At 36.9% G+C, this 11,932-nt stretch overlaps 1 protein-coding gene across 3 annotated transcripts in view; it reads right to left on the bottom strand.

The window, feature by feature from the left end:
• Positions 1–3,227: 3,227 nt before the first annotated feature.
• The window catches only part of LOC141653474 (copper-transporting ATPase PAA2, chloroplastic), a 30,005-nt gene continuing 21,300 nt past the window's right edge, over positions 3,228–11,932 (bottom strand). For all 3 annotated transcript variants that reach the window (XM_074461248.1, XM_074461249.1, XM_074461250.1), the window contains 12 exons: positions 10,117–10,281; positions 9,843–9,953; positions 8,674–8,742; positions 8,024–8,133; positions 7,168–7,273; positions 6,999–7,065; positions 6,808–6,887; positions 6,208–6,662; positions 5,280–5,454; positions 4,745–4,876; positions 3,876–4,026; positions 3,228–3,604 (listed from right to left, as the gene is read on the bottom strand). In XM_074461248.1, the coding sequence (XP_074317349.1) occupies positions 3,477–3,604; positions 3,876–4,026; positions 4,745–4,876; positions 5,280–5,454; positions 6,208–6,662; positions 6,808–6,887; positions 6,999–7,065; positions 7,168–7,273; positions 8,024–8,133; positions 8,674–8,742; positions 9,843–9,953; positions 10,117–10,281 (1,749 nt within the window). In that variant the 3' untranslated portion in view covers positions 3,228–3,476. The remainder of the gene's footprint in view (positions 3,605–3,875; positions 4,027–4,744; positions 4,877–5,279; positions 5,455–6,207; positions 6,663–6,807; positions 6,888–6,998; positions 7,066–7,167; positions 7,274–8,023; positions 8,134–8,673; positions 8,743–9,842; positions 9,954–10,116; positions 10,282–11,932) is intronic.

Raw genomic sequence — 11,932 nt, 5'->3', positions numbered from 1 at the left:
TGTTTTATTTGGGATTGTTGTTGACTTTTGACCCTTGACCGTCAACGGGAGTTGGCTAGGTTGGGAGTCGGCTCACCTCACTTAAACTTGTTGCCAACTCGAGTTGAACCCGGGAGGGAGAACTTAAGGAGGGTGCCTTTAATTTTTGGTTTGAAATCGACCCTTGGGAGAGGGAGTGGGATGACCGGGAATCTATCGTAGTCTTAATGACCTTGACCAATATTTGAGTTGGGGAAATCGAGTCATGAGCCCGGGAGGGAGTTGAGTCGATACTACTAGTGTCCTATTATGGGCCCGGCAGGGAGTTAATAGGCGAATTAGAGGCGTTTTCCCCCTGACTATTACCCTAACGATTAATTAACGGGATTTATGATGGTAGATGAGCATGTTAGTGGATAAATCGGACCCTAGACTTTCCTTATTACTTAAATCTTTATTTCATTACTTGTTTATTTAGTTTAGTAGTCTTAGTTAGTTTAATTTAGTTAATTAGTTTAATATCAATCAATCTCATGATCCGCGTAGCTAGCTTGTAATCTAAGACAAAAATAGTACTCAAACTTGATCTCCTTGTGGTTCGACCTCGACTACCCTTACTAGTTGAGTTAAATTGTTTGATCGGGTACGACGACCTCTACCCCGCTATCACTTATCACTTCCATGCATGTATCTTAAACACCACCTAATAAAATTAACAAGTAATTTTAGGTAATATTAGAAAAGTCTAATGAGGGTCAGGGATCCTAACAATACCCCCTCCACTTCGTATCATCTTTAACATGTTGTGTCGGTCCTTATATCCCTCGGGTGACTGTTTCAAACTTTTCATATATCATCAATACCTTATCTATCACATTGCAACCCACAAAAAGGTCAATCTTGTCGGGCTTATGTTTAAACGCTTCGCTCTCATAACTGCCAAACTCCGCGACCTTAATAACACGAGTGTTATTCATTTGCCTTATGGGATGTGGGTGTCCATTGTCCTTCGAGCTCACGGCGTTTTACTGTTGACAAGTGTCGGGTCTTTTGATTTGTTTGACACCATGAGTAATGGTCAAATGGGGAAAATGTTGATGAGGATTGAGGATGATTAGCTCAATGCCATGAATTCTAAACCGGTCCTTACGGTTGGGTCGACTAGTAAAGGGATGGGAGAGGGCTCTAATGTCAACATGGGGGGCCGTTCTTCAAGCTATTGCTGATTTAAGTGAGTGGTTGAAGGCTGATGTTGAACAAAAGGGGGTTGTTCTTAAGAATCTCGTGTCCACCGTTGACACAATGCGCGGTGAAGTGGATATTATTTCAAGCCTTGTTCAAGCTAAAGTTGGTGGAGGTGATGGAAGGGACTCGAGCCCTATGGATGATGATCCTTTGGATGGGGACTCGAATGATGATCAAGCTTCCTCACCTTAAAGCCTACCTTGCCCTATAACCTTCCTATTTTGTCCTTTTGCTTTTACCCCTCGCCCTTCAATCTTATCTAAATTTGGTGGTGTAATCTTAAACTTGTTTTAGCCTTGGTGAACTTTGTTTGAACTATGTTTAAACCTAAGTTTGTGTTGACCTTGTTATCTTGTCACGTTTATGCGTATCTTTCCGTGTCTTCTAATGCGTGATTGCTCTTGACTGATGGTAGCATACTTGCCCTTTTGACGATGTCAAGAGGGGGAAAAGGTAAAACTCATGTTCTTGCTTTTTAAGTAAATTGACTAACCCTTGTCTATCCCTATATTACTTGATTAATCCTTGCTTTGTGGTCTCTTAACTATGTTTAGTCTATCTTGCTTTAAGTCTTTGCCTTGTAAGGGTAACTTGTCCCCCATCTATGCTCTCCAATGATGCCCATTGACTGAATATGAAAGGGGGAATATGGGTTAAGATTTACATTCGTTTTTTGGGGGGCTTGTCATCATCAAAGGGGGAATTTGTTGGGTTCTCTAAATTGATGATGACATGCCCATTTAACTTGTGTTTTCTTAGTTTCCCATTTCAGGATTAATCGATCAATTACAAGTCTTAATCAAGAATATTCGAATGTTTGCTACCCAAGATTTAGAGTCGTATATGTCAACCATTGTAAAGATGAATCGTAGAATATGTGCAATAGCAACAATCAAGCCTACTGTTACACTCACAAGTAACAGTACGCTTGACTGTCACTTTGAACGGTAACTCTTGAAGAAATACTCTAATTTTGAAATCCTTTCTTTTATTTAAAATGGCAGTTTCACGCATCATTTTTCAAATAAGGTTTTCATATAAATGTTTTGCAAAATATGAAGAGATGGTCTTTGAAAAGATATTGTAATTTACACTTCAAAAGTTTTCCTCATTTATGCTAAAACTCTCCTTTGGATTTTGTGAAACAAAGCTTGGCCATTTTCTCATATGCTCAAAAGTTGTCCTCTTGTGTATGGCCTCTTCACTTTGTTTCTGAAAAATACAAAGACCTTTTAAGGTTGCTTACAAGCCTTCTTTTCTCCTTTGTGATTCTTAAGGTGCTAGTTTGGGAAGGTCAATACTTTTTGTCACATGACCAAAAGTCTTAACTTAAAACCCTAACTTGCTTCCTCTTGTTTTTCCTTTACAAAAGGAACACCTTCCTTCACTTTCAAAGTAAGACTTTTACTTGAGAAACCAAAGTGTTTTCCAAAATTAGTTTTAAGAACTCAAAGCTTTTCTCTTTGCAAAAATTTTCTAAGTCTTCAAGAGTCACAGTCATCACCACTGTTGTTTCATAGTATTGTACTCTCTCATCTAGAATCGTTTGTACCAATAAGTTGTCTTTCTCAATTCTTTCAAAGAATCAGTTTGAGGAAACTTGGTCTTGTAAACATTCTACTTAGAGTGTCGAGTTCCTAGACGGAGTAGACTTAAAACTCGTGTCGCAAACCAGAGTAGGTTGTTGGTCTTTTTATTGTAAGTGTCTTAAGTAGTCGGAGTAGATCGTTTCACTTATTAATAAAAGAAGATTGGACGTAGGCCTTTAAAGTGTTGGCCGAACCAATTCAAAAACTGTTGTGTTAATCTCTTTTCGCTTTTAATTCCGCTGCAATTTACTTATTAGTTCTTCATTTATGGTTTTGCTAGCAATAGTCCCGAATACTTGTGGTCTGTAGCTCTTACTTCACTAGCTAAGACAATCAAGTAACAGTTAGAACAACTGTCACTCCCAAACTTCATTAATCTTCTTTGGCTTTCGTGATACACATTTAATCATCCAATTTATTTGATGTATCCATTTGCTCTTCATATTATTAATCAACTTACCTTTAAACAATAAAGATTAAGTTGAAATATTAAAATAGTACCTAATTCACCCCCCCTCTTAGGTACTTAGAATCCTAAACTCTTCAACGAGTAATTATTGCACAATTAGTATATTCTCTATATTAAAAATCGCAAGCGTTTGAGGCCTTAATGTAATTGGTAGGTGCAGAAAAGTTTTAATTTCTACATAGAAACAGGCAAGCCTACAAGTTCAAGCTTGTACTTATGTTCCTTTGTGGTGTTTTCTCTTTCTTGTCTTTGTTTGAACCATGGAGTTGTAGTAGAAGCGAGTTGGTGACGACAAATATTGAACTTAAAGCCATCAGACCACCTGATATTCACAACATAAAAGAGTGGCTTAGTCACTGACCTCCCTGATACAGGAGAATAGCCGATTAGGCATTCCGTAGGTACTTCCAGCAATATTTCAGAATGAACTCCAAATGTAGTTTATAGTAAATTTCATTGAAAATCTTACTGAGAATTCACTGACGGAAATGACAATAATTCACTTGCATATATGAAAAAAAGAATAGTTTTGGTCTAACAGCCACAGATATGCACAAAAAGCAAGAGTGATATATTCTTGAGAGATATTTTACCTGATAAAGAAGGCGTCATGGCAAAATCGAATTGAGGAAGCAGTACACCAGCAGCTACAGGGATTGTAATGACATTATACGCGACTGCCCATAGTAAATTCTGATGCACTTTTCCCATAGTTGATCGTGCCAAATCAACCGCCTCTACTACCTGATCAGATTACGGTCCAGTAAAAAAGGATACAAAATATCTTCCTAGAAAGCAAATATCACAGAACTTGTCACAGAAGTTAAAATTACGAAGTGCATTGTATGTTTGGATTCCTTCACTTATCTACCATCTAGTAAGGGTTGGGAAGCTTCTGAACAGCAAACTCGAGGAGTTCCAAGTTATATTTCTTAACACGAATTAATCACGACATAAAACTGCAATTGATTAAACTAAAAGAAATACACTTAATAGGCAGAAGAATATCTGTGAAGAAAGCTCCAATTCACACAAGTGTCACATGTGAGTGTCCTAACATGGGAAAAAGATAAGAGAGTTGATCACTTATAAATTAAGAAGCTATTCCACCCATAGCCAATCGGTTTCGGGATGGAACCTCCTTTGGACTCATGAAGTGGACCCTCTCTTCTTCTTACAGGTGTGTCCCAAGTCCATTCGTGGAATTTAACAACAGTCAGATTACGTGAGAGGATTTTGGCACAGTAACACCTAGCAAAAGTAACAATGAGGCAGAAGAAGAAACTGTAACATGGGTGAAGAAAGCAGAAACCACATACAAGTTCTTGATTCTTAAGAAAACAGAAGAATATTTAAGACAAAAAAATATCAAACAGACAGTTTTCGCACACTCAGCGACAATGGACTTGAAATTTGAATATGTTACATTTAAAAAAAATATGATATGATAGTACAATTTGACCTGTGAAAGTCGGTTCCCAAGAAGTACGATCGAAGCAGCATCAGAGGCAGCATTTTCTTGAGTCCCAGTTTTTAAAGCGATCCCAACATCTGCAAGGGCCAAAGAAGGAGCATCGTTTATCCCATCACCAACCTGCATGGAACCCAGTATTTATGAAGGATATAGACAGTGCTATAATTGTTTCCATTTTCATTAGAGTCAAAGACTCAGTATTCTTCGCTCCCGCAGTGTGATTAAATAAAGTAGAGAAACAAAACTGGCTGCATTATTATTTGTTGTGAAGTAGCAGTCATTCATTATGACATGTATGGGTCATTCGAAAACAGCCTCTTTGTGTTGCTAACACAGAGGTAAGGCAACATACATTTATAGATAGTGCTACTATGATAGCTGAGAGTATTTATGCAGCAGAACTCGAGAAGCACCATAGGATTTAAGCATTGGCTCAACAACATACTAAGCTCAGTGGAGCTCGCTGAGAAGTGGTGCGCTAATAAAATATAGCATATACATACACGTGGAGGTTGTACGTTACCATAGCAATACGATGCCCAGACGCTTGCACATCAGAGATATATTGAGCTTTCTTCTGTGGAGTCAGGGATGCCTGCACAGATTTGGTATTTATTCCAACAATGTTTGCAATACTCGCAACTGCCTCTTCTCTGTCACCTGATAAGAGAACTGTTTTGATTCCTAATTCCTTTAGCCTACAGAATAAGAGGAGAATTAATACGCTGAGTAAAATCTTAATTCTTGAACTTGAGTAATCTACAGCAGAAAAACAAAAAAAGGTAAAAAAGTCAGCACATGTTTATCAGAGCTCTGACGATTTGCCAATACAATACAGGAGACGGTATACCTACTAGATACGGAGTATTTGAGAAAAGAGCCATTAAAACTTAATTAGAGTTGCTTAATTAGCATTGCGGATTCTACTCTTGAAGTGAGTGAATTAAGAGTTTTTATTTTTCGCCTCTCCTGGGATGACTTTGTTTTGCGAAGTTTTAATTTCAGAAGTCAGTGAACGACAAATACAGGTTAACCAGGGCACTCAACTATAGTTACACTATTGATGAAAGCGGTGCTGTTCTGATAAATCAGTACTGTAAAACATATTAAATTGTCTTGAACAAACAAAAACGCACTGCATTATTCAAAAGGGTAAGACATAAAATCACATAAGTTACCACAGTGCCTAAGGGCTCCTGCAAACTGCGGGGTAAGGGAGGTTTAACGTACGAAACCTTACCCTCGTGTTAAGAGCACATAGAGGTAGTTTCTAGATAACCCATAACCAAACATTGCGTCGCATGACTACTAGTTCAAAATAAAAGGAGATGCGACCAGTATATGAAAGCTGTACGAAGTATGATTTATTCCACCATAATCACAAACCCAAGATCAGTGAGTCCTTGACTTTATTGGAAATGAAAACATGAACAAAACAAACCACCGATTACCTTGCGACGGTAACCTCGGCATCATGCCTCAACGTATCAGAGATTAAAATGGCACCAATGACACCCTCACCTTCCCGTCCAACATAAACCATTGTTTCTGATTTATCTAATGATGAAGTTGGTTTAGCTGATTTATTCATCAAAGTATGCTGCAGACATGTTATATCTGACGGGTTTATCTTTCTTTCAAAGCGTCCATTAACCCATTCCAAAGCACCAACTGCAACCAAACGCCCATCTACTTCAGCTAAGGATCCAAAACCTGGCTCCGTCAACTGTCCCTTTGTGCCTGGAATTTGCAAACTACATGACTCTGCTTTATTCACAATAGCATTTGCTAATGGGTGTGATGTTGTTTTCTCCACAGCAGCAGCAAGCTGGAGGATTTCTGAAGTATCATAAGCAAAAGAAGCCACAGCAGAAACAGTTGGTTTTCCTTCTGTGAGGGTTCCTGTCTGACAAATGGGGGAAACTCAGACTTAGAAGAATGCTTTCCTAAGATATAGACAGCCAAACTGATAAGTTGGATATTTCAACTCTCAAAACAAATCTTACAATTCAGCAACAACATAAATTAAAAGTGCATGCATATCTACTCACCTTGTCAAAAGCTATATAGTCTATGCTAGCCAGGCGCTCCAGCACATCTCCTCCTCTCAAAAGAAGTCCCTGTCTCGCTCCTGACAATTAAGGAATCGAACCCAAGTAAAATGTCAGTAACCAGAGATAAATGTGACTTAAAGTGTAAAGAATCACATAAAATAAATAGACCACAGCAGAGGGCTAGGTACCCAGAGAAGTGCCAACAAGAATTGCCGTGGGTGTGGCGAGTCCCAACGCACAGGGGCAGGAGACTACCTGAGAGCGATAGAGTCTGTATGTTAGACCAACAAGATGTTTCCCAGTGAATGACGATTATGTTTGAAAGGGTTTGATTCATTGTTATAAGTTATAACTCACCAAAACATCCACGGCTAACTTCAAACTCAAGATCAAAGGACTACCATCAGGACCAGCAATGTCATTGAGCAAAACATCAGGGAATATTTTTGCACCAGCTGTAATCCTACAAGCACAAAAAAATTACTAAAAATTAAGTCAAGTTTGTTCAGAACAATACAATAGGTGACCTCTTATATCTTAATTAAAACAAAAACTAGAATACATAGAAAGCATCATCATTGTGACATTAAAATTACCAATCAACATCATTCCTTAGGTTTTCTGTAAATGATCAATGCATAGACCAAGTACATAATTAACAATGCGGATAGACAACCATGGCAATGGTGGAGCAAATATGAAGCTGTACAATGCCCTTATAGAAAGGGCATCATAAACATGGATAATAATACTACCTGAATCACCAAGAAAAAAACACAAAGACAAAAAAAAAAAGCCAACATCCTCATGAAGTTATGCAGCCAATAGCCATGGATAAATTTAACCTCCAAACACTAAGAAGCTGTAGGAGCTAGGATATACAGATATTTGTCTTAGCCTCGAATGTCAAAACACTGACTCTGATCAAGAGCAGAATGGTGGAATTTTCTTTTAAGTTCAAAATTTAAACATGGCTGTCATACAGAACCTTCGTAGAAGAAAGAGTGTCCTATAAGATCAGAATTTGAGAATATTTACATCTTAAAAATTCCGTACAACTTTAATTTTTATTTAGCAAAGCGGTCAAAAATATCACAGGTCATTTATTTAGTTCAGGAATCAGGAACAACTATCATGTTCAATGTGCCACAACAAAATACAGGTATAACAATTATCATGTGACGAAGAACTACTAAAGGAAGTTTAAGGATACCAGAAAGTAAATGTTGCCAAAGACAGTGCCATCACACTATAAACAAACGGTCCAGCAATTGAATCTGCAAGCCTCTGTATTGGAGCTTCATTACTCTGCGCATCTTCAACCTGCAAATACAGAATCAAGTATAGGTCAAAAGCAGCTTCCCTGCTTCAGAAAATAAAAAATCAAAGGTTACACACACAACATTTTGCACTTTTTTCAATATTTCTAAATTATAACTGCTCAAGTTTAAGCCTTCAAGGCACTCGTTGAATTAAATTATTAGGCCATGATAATTTGGACAAAACTTAAAATATGTGTACAGTGAGGTCTTCATTGTAGATTACAACTGTTAAATAACACACATGTATGCACCATATTTGCCAAATCAGGATGCAATCACTAAAATGTGCAAGAGTAGGGTCCATAGAGACAAATGTTTACAAAGTAACACTTGGGAATTTTTAGGTAGCATAAACCAGCTAATGTTCCTATCGCAGGTACGGAGTGATAAATATTGAGCTAATGCCAGTGATAAAGTAACATAATGTAATGTAATACAGTGAACTTTGGATGCTATCAGTTTTAATTTCCAGATGCCTTCATAAATGGGCAGCAGAACATTGCTGTGGCCAAAGGTTCAATGCGCATGGATTAGATCTTACCATGTTAACAATCTTGGATATAGTAGAATTGGAGCCAGTGGAAGTAGCTTCAATTCTCAAAGGACCATCCTGTAATAAGAAAAGATATAGCTAAATGATTCATTTCTAATAGCAAGCTTTGAGAAACAGAGAAACGATAGGTTAGCTGAACAATCAATTATATTGTGTGAAAACTCCGTGAGAACTGAATACTGTAAGGTGTTAATCAAAAGAAGCTTAACTTGTCTACAATCAGTTTTCACATTATAATACGTATATGTATGAATTTCCATTTCCATTAAAGCGAAAGATTCACTATTGCCGGCTTTGTAGCATGATGGAATAAAGAAAACTACTCACTAAAGTATGTGTTTCATATATTGTTAGATCGTAAAGTAGCAGCAGTTAACGCTTCTCAATGCAATCTTCACTATGGCCCTATGGGTCATCCAGAAAATACCCCTCTCAGTTACACCGTAATGGTAAGGTTGTGTGTACGGCGGGAGCCTTTGATGAGTTGGGGTAATGTAGTTGCATTGTATTATTAAATGCGGCATGCTGAGTGTGACATACGACAACCTAATGTTATAAGAATTATGATTCTACTTGGACCAATGAAGTGGCTCAGATAAAATTGGTAATGTTCCGACTAGTAGATTATATGTTTCATTTTAGTCCGTCCTCATCAATATTTTAAACTTTTTCAGTTTGTGAGGTGAAGAGTGGACCTTGCACTCCCTATACTATTGTAGAATGTGCTCACCCAAATCTTTTACAGAGAATCAGAGAGGTTAAAATTTAAATTTTAAATTTTTTTTTTTTAAAAAAAAAGCAAGGAAAAAGATGGAGAAATAAAGAAAATAAACAGTACATAAAGTGAAAGAAAAAATGCATGTTATATATGGGTTTCTTAAAGTATACGATTATCTCCATCAATATCTATGGCTTTAAAGGATAGTACACAAAAGGAGGCAGTGGAAAGCCTTTTGCATATATTAGAAAAAAAGATGCGGGATGTAACCTGCGACTGCCGTGCCTATGCAACTATGGATGTTATAGCTTCTGAAGTGCTAGGGTAGAATTATAGATACTCCGTATATGTTAGTGTAACAAACTAGCAGTATAGCATTCATGATTTTCACAAGATATCGCCAAAAAAGTTCTACACGACAAAAAGAAAGAAAGTATACCCAGTTTATTGTTCCAGCTGATACTGAAAGCCCTTCCTCCTTGAAAACAGGAAGAGATTCCCCAGTCAGCATCGATTCGTCCACAACACTTCTGCCAGCAATAACCATGCCCTGTATCCCACGAATACTTAGATAAACATTACTACATGTGTAATTAGTTTTTTGCTTTCCATGCATGTGCATTTCTTGCAGCCTAGTAAAACCTGTTGAATTCATCTCACCCAGTGCATATAAGAAATGAACATAGAGCAATATTAATAAAGAATGTACTTACATCCACAGGTATCGTTTCTCCAGGTAAAACCAGCACACTATCACCAATTCGAATATCATCGGTAGGCACGTCCATGCAAATGGCATCAGAGGAGAGTACTGCCTTTGCAGAAGAGTCACTTTCTGACGAAGTAATCACCAGTCGTGCTTGAGTAGATACAAGTGACTGCACAATCACATTAATTAATCAAATTATCAGTGAAAACAGACAGATTATTTGAAGTATTGAAACCAATCAAGCTCTCCTATACAATCAATTTCAATATGTTCCTGAGAGAAATAATTTCAGAACTCTTGATGAAAGAGAAGAATTATATGAGGGGAGAGTTATATGCTAGACACTAAGCAGAAAAGGTAAAAAGAAAAGTGATGGCAAGCATCAATAAGAACAACGTCAAACAAGGTTGCCCAGTGTATAGGAACACCTAAATCTTCCACAAAGAGAGAAGCAATCAAAGTACTGCGGGAAAAAAATTGTTTGGCTGGAGCCATGTGCTTTACCCAAATTGGAATGTTTCCTTCCTTCTTTTGTACATATGAATATGATTAATCGCAATAGCTAAAACATAACTCCGCCTGTGAGTGTTTTCGGGCATTTACTGTCGGTCCCAAGCCCGGATAAAGGAGGAGGGTTGCGGTAGGTCTCTCTGGCAGCCAGCATAAAAACTTAGGTGCTGTTTGGCCTTGCTTATGGAAAATAGCTTTTCGTTTTTAAAATGAGTTTATTCACAAGTTACTTTTCGGAAAAGTTTTAGTTGTTTGGCCATCCTTTTGTAAAAGCGGTTTCTCACAAAATTTATATGTTTGGCCTAACTACTTTAATACAACTTTTGTTTGCTTATTTGGTTCTTTATATAAAAAGTAGAAGTAGAAGTAGTAAATATCTACTTCTCCTTTTGGGGGTGAATAATCAATTTTTGACTTCTCAAAAGCACTTTTAAAACTCTCTAATTTATCATGTTTGACCAAGCTACTACTTTTTCAATTACAAAAGCACTTTTTAAGCTTGGCCAAACAGCACCTTAGTCACATTTTATGGACATGAATCGGAATTTGTATTTGATGTTTTTTTTTGTCATATTTAGTGTTTTTTTATTTAAATTTAAAGAAATTAAATTATTTATTCTTCTCTCCTTTATTACACTTTTTTACCAACCACTTTCTTATAGATTTTACTTGGTTCATTCCGGATCCTTAATTCTATTTCGGTTTTTAAAAATCGTTGTAATATTTTCTCTCGATTTAAATTTTAAGTTTTTATGAAAGAAATCCGGAATTCGATTTTAAAACCCCTAAGTTTACCTTGACTTTCCATTACATTTTCGTTCAACCTTTTTGTTTATCATTTTCCCTTTTTTTATTCGCATTTTGAGGCGTGTGTTCACCCATGGACGGTTCGAAAGGATGATTTATGTCAGCCGACCCCAAATCATTTTGGGATTAAGGCTCTGATGTTGTTGTTGTTGTTGTTGTTGTTGTTGCTAAAACATAATTACGTAGCTCTCATTTCGTCTACGGGTGTCATCACAAAATGTCTTTTTGTACATGGGACTATGTGTAACACCCCGTATTTTATTAAGTTGGATAAACTATTTTAATTGCTACTTGGTATTTAATTACGTTGGTTAACGATTTATATATTTATTTTCTCGGTTAATTAATTAATTTCATTATAATTTTTTCGTTAAATTTAATAATCGTTAATAAGTTCTTTTAAAAGTCAACTAGCTGACTTTTTATTTATTTATTTAATAATTTTTGTTTCTTTCTCGAGTCCGTTTTATCGAAGTCAAGCTAAGTGGGCTCCGGACGGATCT

This window comes from Silene latifolia, chromosome 4 (assembly GCF_048544455.1).
Source record: "Silene latifolia isolate original U9 population chromosome 4, ASM4854445v1, whole genome shotgun sequence".
NCBI lineage: Eukaryota > Viridiplantae > Streptophyta > Magnoliopsida > Caryophyllales > Caryophyllaceae > Silene > Silene latifolia.
Note: the sequence above shows the minus strand (reverse complement) of the source record. Positions and strands in the feature narration are given on the sequence as shown.